The 17,599-nt window shown below is 41.6% G+C and overlaps 1 protein-coding gene and 1 long non-coding RNA gene across 2 annotated transcripts; both read right to left on the reverse strand.

Annotated features, from left to right (window-relative positions):
- Positions 1-4,351: 4,351 nt before the first annotated feature.
- LOC135703240 (uncharacterized) lies at positions 4,352-10,129 on the reverse strand. Its single transcript, XR_010517736.1, has 3 exons — positions 9,858-10,129; positions 9,715-9,801; positions 4,352-4,898 (listed from the first exon to the last, which is right to left on the reverse strand). It is a non-coding gene; the product is annotated as an uncharacterized LOC135703240 (long non-coding RNA).
- A 5,501-nt stretch (positions 10,130-15,630) lies between these two features.
- VhaPPA1-1 (Vacuolar H[+] ATPase PPA1 subunit 1) lies at positions 15,631-17,007 on the reverse strand. The gene is made up of 3 exons (XM_065224363.1): positions 16,897-17,007; positions 16,120-16,819; positions 15,631-16,058 (listed from the first exon to the last, which is right to left on the reverse strand). Exon 2 carries the CDS (start codon positions 16,802-16,804, stop codon positions 16,178-16,180), a length of 627 nt encoding a protein of 208 aa, XP_065080435.1. The 5' UTR covers positions 16,805-16,819; positions 16,897-17,007; the 3' UTR covers positions 15,631-16,058; positions 16,120-16,177.
- Between the last annotated feature and the right edge of the window lie 592 nt (positions 17,008-17,599).

Below are 17,599 nucleotides of genomic sequence, written 5' to 3' on the forward strand. Positions count from 1 at the left end.
AACGTTATGGTGGTTGGTCGATGACTGAAAACACGAAGCGACCGCACGAAGGTTTTGATCTTCGTTTCCTCCACGCACGGACGTTTCAAAGCACGAAGTAGGTAACAAAAGAGGAAAGAAAAATGCATCGCATGGCCAGGGTTGCCAGATTCTAAGCGACTAGTGCGATGTTTTCACTTTATTATATCAGTCCCAACATATCAAAATGGAGAAATTGCTATTCTAAACAGAGGTTGTCGACTTCTCACGAATAAAAGCTCACACATTCAAAACAACGACACCAACAGGAGGGGAATGTTTCCTCTACTAGAGTCGGTGTATAATGAGTCACGCCAAGAGAAAAACAGTTGAACTCGCATCACGGTTTCCGAAGGATTCCCTTTCTTTTCACTTGGCAACAGAGGACTTCTACATCAACTTTAAATGACTTCTAGCGAGAACCAAAAATAACAGCTGTAGTGAATCATAATATCAGTGATTTTGTCAAATTATCTTATCAAAAAATAGTAGAAATTCTCATCACTGATCAAAACCAAACGTATCCCATGACCATTTAATGCTCGCTGCGTGTTTATGATGATTTCTTCAATTTTATTTTATATTTCATTGCAATACCTTTCGTAGACCTTTCATAGCATCGTAATGTTTATTTACTTTGCACGATAGGTAGCCGATTTGACAGTTCAATAGGTAGACTTGGCTTCACTCTTGGCGTGACTCATTATACACCGACTCTATCCTCTACCAGCTGCAGTTGTTAATGTGCAGGAGTGAGCTTTTATTTGCGAGAAATCGGTGGTTTAAGATATATGCTTACAATCACGCAGCACACACAAAATAATCATTGATAAAATTAAAAATAACATTGGTAGAATTGAAAGTTTGCGTTGGTTCTTTTTGGTAGAAAGCGGATAGCTTTCAAATGGAAAGTCTGCCAACTGTCAATTCAAAAGTTGCCCGCGCCCTACTTTTAAAAGCTGATACTTTCAAAATAAATTGTAGAACAGTCAGATGAAAAACGGGGCAGTGTTGAAATTGAAAGCGGATTATTTTAAATTCAAAATTAATATTTTCAAAACAACATCGTAGTTTTATTTTAAATTTAAAAAAAAAATATTTAATTTAAAGTTTCTATTTTTAAATAAAAAGGTTCAAAAATATGTTTAATATTATTATTATATTTTTTACTATAATGATCGAACTGAAAAGGAAAATAAGCAGTCAAGTTGCGCGCAGTTCACCGTTTAACGTTGCAACTGAATAATCTTGGAGTTTAGTTAGAAGTTGACCTCTTTCGCCCGGAGGTAATATTCGCTTGGCAAAAGCGTGTGGAACAATGGTGCCGTCTTCTCCTGTGACCAGATTCTTGCAGTAGTTCTCTGCTCCAAACAGGGGAAGCAACACCCCAAGAAACCGACTTCCAGGGACATCATTCACGGATAATCTCGCAGTTTCCGAGGACAAATTGTTCATTCCTAATCGGAGCTCACTTTTCTCGTGTACTATTCGCCAGTGGAATTTTCCTTTCTCGTTACCTCGACGTGAAAGGTTGAAGCATTTTGTGTGACAATTCTACCGAAATCTCCTTGTTTCCCGTGGTTACCATCACCCTACTTCCGTAATTTTGTATATTGAACAGCATAATCGTAGTCGATGAAGTGGTAGGCGGTGGTAGGTACATAACATCAGCGATTCCGGCAGGGGATCATCTTCGATGTGAATGCCAGAGTATCACCCATAATCACCTGTCCGCTGGTGTATGATCTACTGGAATGAAATGAAAGTTAGTTATGATATTTATTGTCGAAGTGAGATAAGAAAGCACATACCAATGTAAAGATTAACGCCAATTTTTTTTTTGAACAGAACGGTGCTTTCTTGCATTGAAGAATTCATAGCGTTGCTGTTTTTTTGCCAGCAAGGCTAAGGTGATAGCTATGGTATCCTGTGAGTAATGACGGCCGCTCAAACGGGTAACTGAAAATGGATTTAGAAGCATTCCTTGCCGGTCAGTGGACGGCCCCCACTTACCTATCTGTGACTGTATTTATCTTTGTGAGGATGGTGAGTTATTTACGGGCGTGGGAATATCATCTCTTCCTCCGGAAGTTTGCTCATGCATTCAGTGCAAATTGCCGGTAATCGAAGCCACTGGAATGATGGACGGGTGTTATAGCTTATCTAATTCATTTGTTATTTTCAATACTTACATCGATTTCTCAATCATCTGGACACAAAGATTTTCCACTGCTATTGAGATTATTCAACTTGATTTATTTTTTCAAAAAAAGCGGCAAAAGAGGGTTCCGTGCTGCCAGTAAAAACATCGATATTTTGACAGTTGTACAACTTTTCAGTTAAAAGAAACACTTTTATTTATTTATTTATTTATTTATTTAATTACATCAACAGGCTGGATGAAGCCCCAATGATTTAAACCTTATCAACTATGGTAAAAAAAAAATACATTCAAGCATGGTCATAACATAAAAAACATTAAAAAACGTATATCTTATAGTCAATATCTTAACTCCTGCCGGCGAAAAACAGAAGAAAACTTTCGACGAAGCGCATCACGGGAGAGATGAAAGTCGAAAACGGATGCAACTCTGTTGAATGTTCTCTGCAGTCCGCAAATCGCACCGTACGCTCCATAATTTGTGCGACGTAGAGGCAGTCTTAGCATAAGGTTATTACGAAGCGGTCGGGGTTGAACATTCAGGTCAATTTGCCTCAGGATAGCCTCACAATCTGTCCTTCCTTGTAGAATATCGGCCACGGTAAGGGCTCTGTTTGTGTCTCTTCTAGTCCGGAGAAGTTCTAGGTCGATAAGTTGACAACGGCTTTCGTAGCTTGGTAATCGAAACGGATCGTTCCAAGGCAATCTACGCAACGCAAAACGAAGAAAGCGACGTTGAACAGATTCAATTCTCTCGGCACCGTTGTTGTAGTTTGGGTTCCAAACCGCTGAACAATACTCAAGCGTCGATCGAACAAGCGAACAATAGAGAGATTTTAAACAGTAGATATCAGTGAAGTTTTTAGATTTACGAATCGAAAGTGAAAGAAACACTTTCAATAAAAAAAAAATAATTTAATTTTGAATGTTTTCGTAGTTGAAACTATGAGTTTTGGGAAACTTTTAATTTAAAAATGCTTTATTTTTGTTAATACAATTTTAGTTTTTTGTGTGGACAAATTTATCGTTGGAACAAAAACATTTGAGGTAAATTTAAACGTAAACTCAGTTTGTTCTGACCACAAAAATAAACAAGGTTTATTTCAAACGCATTTCATGCTCGAACCCGAATAGAAATTTACATTAGCCCAACGTTTGATTCTGATGTCTACATCAGCATCGAAATCAAATGTATGCCTGATGTCAAACATTAGAAAACATTATGATTTAGTTGTATTTAAGCAACGTAACATGGTGTATACATCAGAAATTTTGGAACAAAATTTTGCCATTCTAATGTCGGTCTGACGTCAAAAATTTCAATCTATTGACATTAGAACCAAACGTTTTAAGGATGTTTTCGGATGTACAAAACGTTAGAACTAAACGTTGTTCGGATGTTTTTAAATGTAAACGTTTTCTGATGTTTTCTAATGTAGATGTTTCCTGATGTTAGAAACAAACGTTTTTGGATGTTTTCAGATGTAAAAAACGTTAGAACTAAACGTTTTTCGGATGTTTTTATATGTAAACGTTTTCTGATGTTTTCTAATGTAGAGGTTTCCTGATGTTAGAATCAAACGTTTTTCGGTTGTTTTCGGATGTAAAAAACGTTAGAACTAAACGTTGTTCGAATGTTTTTATATGTAAATGTATTCTGATGTTTTCTAACGTAGATGCCTCCCGATGCTGGAACCAAACTTTTTTTTGGATGTTTTCGGATGTACACAACGTTAGAACTAAACGTTGTTCGGATGTTTTTAATTGTACTTCGTGTTTGTTGTTCTCTGATGTTTTCAGATGTACAAAACGTTTAAAGTAAACGTTGTTTGAATGTTTTCAAATGTTGATGTTTACTAATGTTTTTAGATATACAAAACACTAGAATCTTACTTTTCAAATGCTTTCAATTATATTTACAACACATTAGAATTAGAAACATGATCGTGTAAACACTACACACCATTGTTGTTAGATAACATAATAAAAATGCGTACATAACTGTCAATGCTGAAGCTCCCGTTTCCCACCAGTCAGTTAACTGACCTTAGCTAACCTAATATCATTGCGGCAACTCTCTATGCGGCAGGGGAACTATGCCATTAGCGCGCTAAGAGTTATTAGACCACTGAAATAGGCGCCAATTTGTAGGTGACGAGGCACTTGGTGACATTACAGCGAGCTTGACGATTGTTGCAGCATTTTTTTTAGCAAACTACCAGTTAAGGTGTGTAGTGTTTACAAGATCATGTTTCTAGCTCTAATGCTTTGTACAATTGAAAGCATTGGAAAAGTTAAAACTCATGTTTTGCAACCAAAACCATCAGAAAACATAAAATTGTACAAAAAAAAGTCATCCATTCTGGTAGACTATCTCTTAAATGCATAAAGAATAGCCATTGCTTAAGCTCCCGTTTCCCACCAGTCAGTTAACTGACCTTAGCTAACCTAATATCATTGTGGCAACTCTCTATGCGGCAGGGGAACTATGCCATTAGCGCGCTAAGAGTTGTTAGACCACTGACATAGGCGCCTATTCATGGGTGACGAGGCACTTGGTGACATTACAGCAAGCTTGGCGATTGTTATAGCATTTTTGAGTGAACTACCAGACAATCATGACAATGTGATCGCTGCGCCTCCAGATCTCTGCCTGTTCTACAGATGATCCAAAAATGCGGAAAGTTTTGGGCTGCCAGTCTTCTACCTTATTGACGAACTGCAAATACCTATATAATAAACAAAATTATTGTGCATGAAAAATATGACAATGGACAATGCTTGAGGAGCACTGGGAGTTTTCGAACGATGCGTGCTTAGGACCATCTTTGGCAGGGTATATGAAAATGGTGTGTAGAGGAGAAGAATGAACCACGAACTGGCGTAACTTTATGGCGAACCCAATATCAAGAAAGTCGCTAAAGGTGGAAGGGTACAATGGGCGGGACACGTTGTAAGAATGCCGGACAACAATACCGCAAAAATGGTGTTTTTCCTCAAATCCGGCCGGTACAAGACGCAGAGAAGCACAGCGTGCTAGGTGGTTAGACCAAGTGGAGCAAGATGTAGGAAGTGTGGGACGCTCGAGAAATTGGAGATAAGCAGCCAGGGACCGAGTTAGTTGGCGCAACTTTGTTATACAAAACCAGATTTAATGCTTATTCATACTCGAATCGGTTGAAAAATACACTTAATCTTCTCGATACTTACGGATACGGTTACTCGATATCCATCCATTGCAAACAATATTTTGATAATTGTTTTTTTTGAGAGCTGGTGCGCAGGTAGATTGAGGTTAAGGAAACGCCACTGCTTGTGGCCAATCTTGGGTACCATCATAAGGCTTGATGAAACTTATTCCACCCGGAAACATGTTTTTTTTCGGAATTATGAAGTCATTATACGTTATGATGACATTTTGTATTTTTAAGTTACAAGAGGACGTTGCAAAGGATGAGTTTGACGTATAAAACCTGTGGATTTAATTTTCAGAGAGTCGCAATCAGCGTATTCATTAAATCACTTATGGCTAAGCTCCAATCGGTATTATCCTCGGATTAAATAACGATCAAGAATGTCCGGCTGCTTTGATGTCGACATCAGTTATTCGCTATACAAACAATTCTCAGATCATCCAAATAGGGGCGGTATTAAAAGTTAATCCGAGTTGGAGCTTACCGCCGCTTACTCTCTGAATCCAATATTGATAGGCTGAAAAAATGGTTTAAAAATGGAACCTAAATCCAAAATTTCATAAATTTTGGTTCACATGAACCACAGAGAACAGACATGGAGGCTCGAACAAAATTTCTCTAAAAACTTGTGTAAAGATTCCTATTCGACTTAAGCGCCACTAACAGCGACTTCCCCACTTAAAAAAATCTCTTTGAAAACATGATGGCGCATGCGTTGCACAAATTACACTAGACACTAAGTGCTAGTAGCGCCAAGTGGCTATTTTCAACAGAAAATTTATAGATACTAGCGCCAAATTGGTCGAAAGTGGAAAATTTATAGAGAAAATCAGGAGATGCTAACACCACGTAACGGCGTCCGACACATAGATATAATTTGTATTGCAAAAGTAGGACATATAGAAACAATCTTTGAAATTCTATCAGTGTACAGGAATCCCCATCAAGACCCGTATTCGGTTTCCCCATCGGGACCCGTATTCGGTTTTCCCATCGGGATCCGTCTACGGAATCCCCATCAAGACCCGTATTCGGTTTCCCCATCGGGATCCGTACTCGGTTTCCCCATCGGGATCCGTCTACGGAATCCCCATCAAGACCCGTATTCGGTTTCCCTATCAAGACCCGTATTCGGTTTCCCCATCGGGATACGTATTCGGTTTCCCCATCGGGATCCGTCTACGGTATCCCAATCGGAATCCGTATTCGGTTTCCCCATTGGGACCCGTATTCGGTTTCCCCATCGGGATCCGTATTCGGTTTCCCCATCGGGATCTGTCTACAAAATCCCCATCAAGACCCGTATTCGGTTTCCCCATCAAGACCCGTATTCGGTTTCCCCATCGGGATCCGTATTTGGTTTCTCATCAGGATACGTATTCGGTTTCCCCATCGGGATCCATCTACAGAATCCCAATCGGGATCCATATTCGGTTTCCCCATCAGGATACGTATTCAGTTTCCCCATCGGGATCCGTCTACGGAATCCCCATCAAGACCCGTATTCGGTTTCCCTATCAGGATACGTATTCAGTTTCCCCATCAAGATCGGTATTCGGTTTCCCCATCGGGATCCGTATTCGGTTTCCCCATCGGGATCCGTCTACAGAATCCCCATCGGGATCCGTATTTGGTTTCCCCATCGGGATCCGTATTCGGTTTCCCCATCGGGATTCATATTCGGTTTCCCCATAGGGATCCGACTACGGAATACCCATCAAGACCCGTATTAGGTTTCCCCATCGGGATCCGTATTCGGTTTCCCCATCGGGATCCGTCTACAGAATCCCCATCGGGATCCGTATTTGGTTTCCCCATCGGGATCCGTATTTGGTTTCCCCATCGGGATTCATATTCGGTTTCCCCATAGGGATCCGACTACGGAATACCCATCAAGACCCGTATTAGGTTTCCCCATCGGGATCCGTATTCGGTTTCCCCATCGGGATCCGTCTACGGAATCCCCATCAAGACCCGTATTCGGTTTCCCCATCAGGATACGTATTCAGTTTCCCAATCAAGATCCGTATTCGGTTTCCCCAACGGGATTCGTATTCGGTTTCCCCATCGGGATCCGTCTACGGAATCCCCATCGGGATCCGTCTACGGAATCCCCATCGGGATCCGTCTACGGAATCCCCATCGGGATCCGTCTACGGAATCCCCATCGGGATCCGTCTACGGAATCCCCATCGGGATCCGTCTACGGAATCCCCATCGGGATCCGTATGCGGTTTCCCCATTGGGACCCGTATTCGGTTTTCTTATTGGGATCCGTATTCGGTTTCCCCATCAGGATACGTATTCGGTTTCCCCATCGGGATCCGTATTCGGTTTCCCCATCGGGATCCGTATTCGGTTTCCCCATTGGGACCCGTATTCGGTTTTCCCATTGGGATCCGTATTCGGTTTCCCCATCGGGATCCGTCTACGGAATCCCCATCGGGATCCGTATTCGGTTTTCCCATTGGGACCCATATTCGGTTTTCCTATTGGGATCCGTATTCGGTTTCCCCATCAGGATACGTATTCGGTTTCCCCATCGGTATACGTATTCGGTTTCCCCATTGGGACCCGTATTCGGTTTTCCCATTGGGATTAGTATTCGGTTTCCCCATCAGGATCCGTATTCAGTTTCCCCATCAGGATACGTATTCGGTTTCCCCATCGGGATCCGTATTCGGTTTCCCCATCGGGATCCGTATTCGGTTTCCCCATCGGGATCCGCCTACGAAATCCCCATCGGGATCCGTATTCGGTTTCCCCATTGGGACCCGTATTCGGTTTTCCTATTGGGATCCGTATTCGGTTTCCCCATCAGGATCCGTATTCGGTTTCCCCATCAGGATACGTATTCGGTTTCCCCATCGGGATACGTATTCGGTTTCCCCATAGGGATCCGTATGCCGTTTCCCCATTGGGACCCGTATTCGGTTTTCCCATCGGGATCCGTATTCGGTTTCCCCATCAGGATACGTATTCGGTTTCCCCATCGGGATACGTATTCGGTTTCCCCATAGGGATCCGTATGCCGTTTCCCCATTGGGACCCGTATTCGGTTTTCCCATCGGGATCCGTATTCGGTTTCCCCATCGGGATCCGTATGCGGTTTCCCCATTGGGACCCGTATTCGGTTTTCCCATCGGGATCCGTCTACGGAATCCCCATCGGGATCCGTATGCGGTTATCCCATTGGGACCCGTATTCGGTTTTCCCATCGGGATCCGTATTCGGTTTCCCCATCGGGATCCGTATGCGGTTTCCCCATTGGGACCCGTATTCGGTTTTCCCATCGGGATCCGTCTACGGAATCCCCATCGGGATCCGTATGCGGTTATCCCATTGGGACCCGTATTCGGTTTTCCCATCGGGATCCGTATTCGGTTTCCCCATCGGGATCCGTATGCGGTTTCCCCATTGGGACCCGTATTCGGTTTTCCCATCGGGATCCGTCTACGGAATCCCCATCGGGATCCGTATGCGGTTATCCCATTGGGACCCGTATTCGGTTTTCCCATCGGGATCCGTATTCGGTTTCCCCATCGGGATCCGTATGCGGTTTCCCCATTGGGACCCGTATTCGGTTTTCCCATCGGGATCCGTATTCGGTTTCCCCATCAGGATACGTATTCGGTTTCCCCATCGGGATCCGTCTACGGAATCCCCATCGGGATCCGTCTACGGAATCCCCATCGGGATCCGTCTACGGAATCCCCATCGGGATCCGTATGCGGTTATCCCATTGGGACCCGTATTCGGTTTTCCCATCGGGATCCGTATTCGGTTTCCCCATCGGGATCCGTATGCGGTTTCCCCATTGGGACCCGTATTCGGTTTTCCCATCGGGATCCGTCTACGGAATCCCCATCGGGATCCGTATGCGGTTATCCCATTGGGACCCATATTCGGTTTTCCCATCGGGATCCGTATTCGGTTTCCCCATCGGGATCCGTATGCGGTTTCCCCATTGGGACCCGTATTCGGTTTTCCCATCGGGATCCGTATTCGGTTTCCCCATCGGGATCCGTATTCGGTTTCCCCATCGGGAGGATCCGTATTCGGTTTCCCCATCGGGATCCCTTTACGGAATCCCGTCATCAGGATCCGTCAACGGAACCCGTCATCGGGATCTGTCTACGAAACCCGTCATCGGGATCCGTCTACGGAACCCGTCACCGGGATCCGTCTACGGAACCCGTCATCGGGATCCGTCTACGGAACCCGTCATCGGGATCCGTCTACGGAACCCTTCATCGGGCTCCGTTTATGGAATCCGTCATCGGATTTCCATCGGGGTCCACTTATATTTAATTGTAGCTTTTAGTAAAAACACTCACTAACCTGCAAAAGAGATCCGGCTGCAAACTTCCCGCCGGGATCCAGCTTCAGACTCCCTACCGGGAGTCGGCTTGGGACTGGTACACTTTCCTAAAAAATAAAACAAAATTATATTACATTACATTAATAAGTTCACATTTACTTACCAGAAAAACATTGAAACTCGCGACGGACACATTATCGGCACCATGGTGGGTATATAAATGGTGATACAGCTTTGTCACTATATTAGCGTGGAGGTCGCGGGGGGAAAAGTGCGGTTTTAGAGCAAATTGTAAACAAACTCGGTAGCTCCCTTTTTATGGCACAGAAACAAACTCGGTAGCTGTTCCATACAAAAATCCAACATAGCTGAATCGTGAATTTGACACATTAGAACACCTATATGTAGTCACCTTGATCGGCACTTTCCCGCGGGCTAATTTATTCGTCGAAAAACCAAACTTCTGGATCAACAATAGAAAAAGGCCCATCAGCATTTGCAAACAAACCGTTCCAAAGCCCATTCCTCACAAAGCGAAGGCCACCCACGCAAACCAGCACCATCATCGGATAGGGGAAACTTCCACCTACACGATGATGGTGTTGGTTTGTGTGGGCGGCCTTCGATTTGTGAGGAATGGGCTTTGGAACGGTTTGTTTACAAATGCTGATGGGCCCTTTTCTATTGTTGATCCAGATTTTTCCCACTGATGCGAAAACAAACTGTACACGGCTAATGAGATCAACGCAAATTTGAGGACAGTGTACTCAATATCGAAAAAAGTGCAGGATGAGTAAATTTGCCGCATGTTTTCCTGTGGAAAACCTCAAAAATCTGCCCTAAAATTAGGAAAATTGACGAGAATCCAGAGAATCCAATCTTTGCTTTTCTCATATTCGGAAAAATTTTCCTGGAAAAAAATCAAAACTGAGTTCCTGCACTTTTTGCAATTTATGAGTGAACTAAACTCAAATTTGGGTCGTTCTCATTCGCCGTGTGGTGCTGACTCAGGACAAAACAAACCTCGAAACAAACTTTGCATGCGGCGAGGGACCGAGGGACAACAATTTACATCGTGATGAACTTTGATTCTAATGTAACGTTTGGTTCTGTTGTAATTGGATGTATTCTGATGCTTTATGCGTGCAACAAATTACATCGTGATGAAGTTTGATTCTAATGTAACGTTTGGTTATGCTGTCATTGGATGTATTCTGATGCTTTATGCGTGCAACAAATTACATCGTGATGAAGTTTGATTCTAATGTAACGTTAGGTTCTGTTGTCATTGGATGTATTCTGATGTCAAATTTGACATCGTCAAGACGTTTGATTCTGATGTAACGTTTGAGGCTAATGTATTTTTATGTACTTGGACGTCACACTGAAGTCTGAATACATTAAGGGTACAGCAATACACGTTAAAATTTAATGTATTGAAGATGTCTGCTGATGTTTCCTACATTACAATTTCTATTCGGGAAGTCATGTGATATTAATGTTTAAAATAAAAATAATGTTACGTTTATTTTAAAAATATTCGCGTTGAAAATAAACATGAATATTTTTGGTTGGTTTGACTGCTATTCGAACTAAAATAAATATGTTTATTTTAAACATGCTTTTTATGTTTGAAAAAAAAACAAACTTAATTTTAAATTATATTAGCATTTGAATAAAACCAGTGAAACTTTGTGATATTAGCGGCGTTTTGTCGTTTCTAACACTGGTCCTAATACCGGCCTCTTTCTACGTTCAGTGTTGTAGGAGGGGGGGGGGCTGGAGGATCCGGAATAGATTCAAAATCCATTTCGGATTTTCGTTTTTCTTCCGACGTCACTTGTGGAGGAGGATGATACAGGGATCGGCATCAGAAACGACAGAGTGGGTTCAGGGTATCTTCAAAAAACTGTCGCATTAATGGCCCTTCGCTCATTTTCAACTTCTATTCAATTTTCATACTGCCGTACTCTAACGGAACTATCCACCTACCCTCTTCTAAAGATCATTCTCTAGCTAATAAATCATCACACTAAACCTTCATGTTAGCATTTCCAACCAACTCTGAAAATCGCTAACTTCACGTATGAAGTAACATAAAAACACTTTGAATGCTTTCAATTATATTTACAACACATTAGAATTAGAAACATGATCGTGTAAACACTACACATTATTGTTGTTAGATAACATCTTAAATATGTGTACATAATAGTCAATGCTGAAGCTCCCGTTTCCCACCAGTCAGTTACTGACCTTAGCTAACCTAATATCATTGCGGCAACTCTCTATGCGGCAGGGGAACTATACCATCCCTAATAAAAATTGTATGGTTAATTTGCTTAACGACGTGTTCTGGGTATCATCCAAACCATTTGTGGAATAGTTCAATGATTTGGGTTATCGTTCGTTTATGGTTATTTTTTATTAGGGATTATGTACTTGGACGTCACACTGAAGTCTGAATACATTAAGGGTACAGCAATACACGTTAAAATTTAATGTATTGAAGATGTCTGCTGATGTTTCCTACATTACAATTTCTATTCGGGAAGACACTTACCTCACAAAGAAAAGTCGTTGCCAAAATTAATAAAACCATTGGTAGAATTAAAAGTTTGCATTGGTTCTTTTTGGTAGAAAGCGGTTGGCTTTCAAAACAAAAGTCAGCCAACTGTTAAAGCAAAAGTTGAGCGCTCACTACTTTCAAAAGTTAAAACTTTCAAAATAAATTGTACTACTGTCAAATTAAAAGCTCGGGAGTGGTGGAATTAAAATTGGCATCTTTTCAATTCAAAACAAAGTTTCGGTTTGAAAATGTGATATAGTTGAAACAATAAATAACATTTTAAATAGAAAAACAAAATTTTGAAATTAAAAACATGCATTTTCATTGTAATATCATCTTTTTTTCATTTTAAATTCTAAATAATATTTAATTTATGCAAAACAGATCAAAAATGTATTTATTTTCATTTCCTTTTCAACTAATTAACAATTATGTAACGAAATTCACAGAGAGACACAGATAGACATCTTGGTAAGTGAGGGTTGATACGAGGAACACAGAATCCAGACACTGACAAGGCAAGCTTGGTATTGTTTTCCATTTGCAGAAAGTACCAACTGGTGACGGATTCTACGGGCAGCTGGTTTTCGTCCTTCTCCCAATCAAAGCTGAATTTTCGTTTTTCCGAGGCTTGTAGTAGGGTTTGATCCTTCTCCGACAGGAATTTTATAAGGTCGATACCGAAAACTGGCGTGATGTCGTCCTGGCAGATTTCATAATCTGATATAAAAAAGAATCCAAAATCCAATAACAATGAAAATAGTTTACTTACCATTTGGAATGTCAATTTCACATGAGTCTCCACGAGGGTCTCTAGCAGCGAATAATTTCGGAATATCTAACTAATAACAGTTCAGTTTCTGGTATCCCACAAAAGAACATCCCGAAAAGAAATTGTAATGTAGGAAACATCAGCAGACATCTTCAATACATTAAATTTTAACGTGTATTGCTGTACCCTTAATGTATTCAGACTTCAGTGTGACGTCCAAGTACATAAAAATACATTAGCCTCAAACGTTACATCAGAATCAAACGTCTTGACGATGTAAAATTTGACATCAGAATACATCCAATGACAACAGAACCTAACGTTACATTAGAATCAAAGTTCATCACGATGTAATTTGTTGCACGCATAAAGCATCAGAATACATCCAATGACAACAGAACCAAACGTTACATTAGAATCAAAGTTCATCACGATGTAAATTGTTGTCCCTCGGTCCCTCGCCGCATGCAAAGTTTGTTTCGAGGTTTGTTTTGTCCTGAGTCAGCACCACGCGGCGAATGAGAACGACCCAAATTTGAGTTTAGTTCACTCATAAATTGCAAAAAGTGCAGGAACTCAGTTTTGAATTAATTTCCCTCATGTTTTCAAGGTTTTTTTCCAGGAAACTTTTTCCGAATATGAGAAAAGCAAAGATTGGATTCTCTGGATTCTCGTCAATTTTCCTAATTTTAGGGCAGATTTTTGAGGTTTTCCACAGGAAAACATGCGGCAAATTTACTCATCCTGCACTTTTTTCGATATTGAGTACACTGTACTCAAATTTGCGTTGATCTCATTAGCCGTGTACAGTTTGTTTTCGCATCAGTGGGAAAAGTCTGGATCAACAATAGAAAAGGGCCCATCAGCATTTGTAAACAAACCGTTCCAAAGCCCATTCCTCACAAATCGAAGGCCGCCCACACAAACCAACACCATCATCGTGTAGGTGGAAGTTTCCCCTATCCGATGATGGTGCTGGTTTGCGTGGGTGGCCTTCGCTTTGTGAGGAATGGGCTTTGGAACGGTTTGCTTGCAAATGCTGATGGGCCCTTTTCTATTGTGCAAACATCCAGCTTTCCATGCTCGGTAATGGCGGCCTGTTGGTTTGAATAAATGTATCCTTCACTGTGCGTTTTGACACTATCTGGATGTTCGGATTTTGACCCCTCCCTTTCCCTCTCCCAGGAACAGAAGAAAATGGAACAACATACGCCCTCCAGTTAGCGTTAGCGTTAGCGTTAGCGTTGTTATGATATACTTCGTAGATTGGATACTAGCGACACTCACGTCTCTTCTAAACAACATACGCCCTACAGTTAGTGTCAAAAAGCACAGTGAAGGATACATTTATTCAAACAAACAGACCGCCATTACCGAGCATGGAAAGCTGGATATATGAAAAATCTAAATTTGGCCAATATCCACCAAGCTCCAATGATGTTAACCTTATCATCTATAGTAAGAAAAAAAAGCTATCATTTGGACACAGACAAACAGACATAACACATTGAATATTTCTCAATGTAAAACATTACTGCCATCTGTTGAGTACACTGTGGTGGGTAGTTCGCTGATTAGATGGCGGTAGTGTGTACACGCAGAGAAATGGTTTTTAAGTTCAAATGGATATATTTTTGACTCAGGGCCTAATATATTTTAGACATTGTTTCAAATATATTATTCGGTTAGTTCAAAGAAAAATATTTTTGAATCAACAAACCGGTTGTAGAGTCAATAATCTGTTTGTTGATTCTAAAAACCATTTTGTTGATTCAAAAACATGTTTTGTTGAAATAGTGATACAATATGTTTGAATCAATAACAAAATACATTAGGCCCTGAAACAAACCTGCGTGTAAACATCAAACGCAAGGAAATTGACTATGTGCGCCACAGGTGACGGTACTACCACCTACGATACTTTTAAATTGATCGTTAAATGCTTATTCGATGAACAACTTTCGAGTGTTATGTCTGTTTGTCTGTGACTTGGGTATGGCATTTTTTACTAGCGACCCTCATTCTATGCAGCGCTTTGGCGATGTTGAATGTGTATGTGTATGTATGTATGTGTGTTACATCATTTTGGGCGACGTGATTCTCAGCAACCACTGGACCGAAGTACACTCAACAACCACTAAATGAAAGGTATTGTGGTCCCACAGAACCGGTCAATATTGTCGGAACATGTTCCTTCATAAAGGTGATTTTTAGCCAAAGGCTATAGTTCATCACATCCGGACATCATGTGACACCTCAAATCACATGAGAATTTAAAAAAAAAAAGTGGCCAGATTCTGACTTGTGCCAAACTCCATCATACGACATCTCAAATCACATGAGAATTCAAAAACAAGTGCAATGGTGTTTATATCAATTACCCAGCATCCTCGTCAGCATCACAGTAGACACATCCGAAAATGTTCCGGGTACACATGAAGTCAATACGTAAGAAGGGTCATTAGTGGGTGGAATAATTCAGCTATTTTTTATAGATGAAATTGGAATTGTAACCTTTAAGAATTGGACATACATCAGTTTCCCAGGAAGTGTACTATTTCTCACCCATTTCGGATTAACTAAGAGTCTATCGCATTAGGGGGCGTGTGAACTACATATATTTCAAATGATGATTTTTGTTTCGCGTTCGTTACATATGAATCTAGTTTGTTTGTCACCACCTATACGATTATTTGTAGTAGCTTACTGCTAATATGTTTTTTATCCTTCAATAGACGAACAGTGCTGTCCGTTTTTTTATCTGCAATATTCACTAAAAAAAATAACGTAAAAACAAAACAATATTTACCAATTTACATTAATGTACTCCGAAGCAGAAAAGGGCTTTTTTCGGCTAGGACAATGTTTTATACAGAAAATATAATACAACGGCTTCATAGATGTTGAGTGTAGTCTTTGCATACAGAGATATTAAGTTGATTTGGAATGGCCCTTGATTAATCTGTTTTGGTACTTAGACAACTGACTGTATCTGCTCGTTCTTGTTTGCAAGTAATACTTTCCTGAAAAGGAGGAGGAACATCAAATTGAAGTTTGAGTGCGATGGTGTGCAGGAAGACTTACTAATGTTGGATCGAACATCTTGTTAAGTCCAAATGTTTGAATGAATCTGCTTTCCAGCTTACTCCTTGTCTCCCATCTTAACCTTCGAGGTCATGTAGATGCCAACAATCAGTCCAAACAAACCGATGGCCGAGCCGAAGATTTCCACGATCAGGATCTTGACGAACAAAGCCGAGTTGGCAGCATCGGCCAGGGCCGCACCGGATCCGACGATGCCGACAGCGATACCGCAGAACAGATTAACCAAGCCGACGGCCAGACCAGCGCCGAACATTACATAACCGGAGAACCAGTTGTTGTACCGGATGTTATCGTTGGCCACAACCATGCTCCAGGAAAAGCTCTCCAACATACCGGACAAAACGATGGCCGTAATTAGACCGTAGATGGCGACCGCTTCGCAGAAGATAACCGAGATCAAGTTCTTGGTCTTAATCCTGGGAGCCTTGACACCACCGCCGACGATGCTGACTCCGGTCGTGTGGATTCCCATGGCCGCTCCGACGACGGACAACGCTACGGCGAAACCAATGCCCAGGGTGGCCCACATGTAGGGCGACGTTTCCTCCAGGAACCATCCAACGCTGACGCGTTCGCCCTTGCCCGTGAGGACATGGTACAGGATCAACACTGTTGACACCGAGAGCAGAGCGCCCGTGAATGAGTAACCGAGTGTGTAGCGCATCTTGGCTGTTGTTGGCTGCAACGAAAATACCGTTCCGACGTTTTGCTTAGTTAGGGAGGCACTTTTTCGATATTTTTGTGGGCGCAACTTACCTGCTGGTGGAGATTTTCCGAGTTTTTTCCTCGAAGATAACACAGTCAGTCAGTCACTTGATCCCTTGATGTCATATGACCCACAAAGAGAAAACACGAAGAAAAGCAGACTGACAGCTTGGTGGGCTGTCACTGATATTTTTGCAGTTCGATCGATTTTTCTCTCGGGCAGGGGTGTTAAACATAAGAAATTTTTGACGCGGTCGATGAAATTTTATGGCATCACGTTTTCTGGCAGGGCATTACTACTGTGACTAAAAGCTTCTCTTGAATCAATGATTACAGAGAGAGGGAAAGCAGATCGTGAAATATGGTTGTTTAGTAAACCAAAAAATCAGTAAACGCAAGTAGTGGCGTCACTAATTGCTTGTATCGTACAGGGGTTTTACTCACACAACTTAACCGATTGCTTTACCTCGGTAATCTAGCTCATTGCTCTTGAATAACAGACTGGAATGCCAAGCACAGTGCAGATCAGGGTTGCTTCCAATGAGCTGGATTACCGAGGTGAAGCAATCACTCACACAACCACTGTACGATACAGGCAAGTACACGCAAGTAGTGACGTCACTACTTGCGTTTACGTTGATTTTTTGGTTTACTAATACAACCCTATTTCACGATCTGCGCCACCTCTCTCTGTACCTCATTGGGTTGCTTCCACTAACTTCACCATAAAAAACGTTTTCAGGAATTAGATTTA

Source organism: Ochlerotatus camptorhynchus, unplaced genomic scaffold (assembly GCF_037179485.1).
Source record: "Ochlerotatus camptorhynchus isolate MF236.1 unplaced genomic scaffold, CSIRO-AGI_Acam_v1.1 ptg000211l, whole genome shotgun sequence".
NCBI classification, from domain to species: domain Eukaryota; kingdom Metazoa; phylum Arthropoda; class Insecta; order Diptera; family Culicidae; genus Ochlerotatus; species Ochlerotatus camptorhynchus.

Coding starts and splice junctions, on each gene's coding strand:
- VhaPPA1-1 (XM_065224363.1), bottom strand. CDS start 16,804: ATGCGCTACACACTCGGTTACTCATTCACGGGCGCTCTGCTCTCGGTG.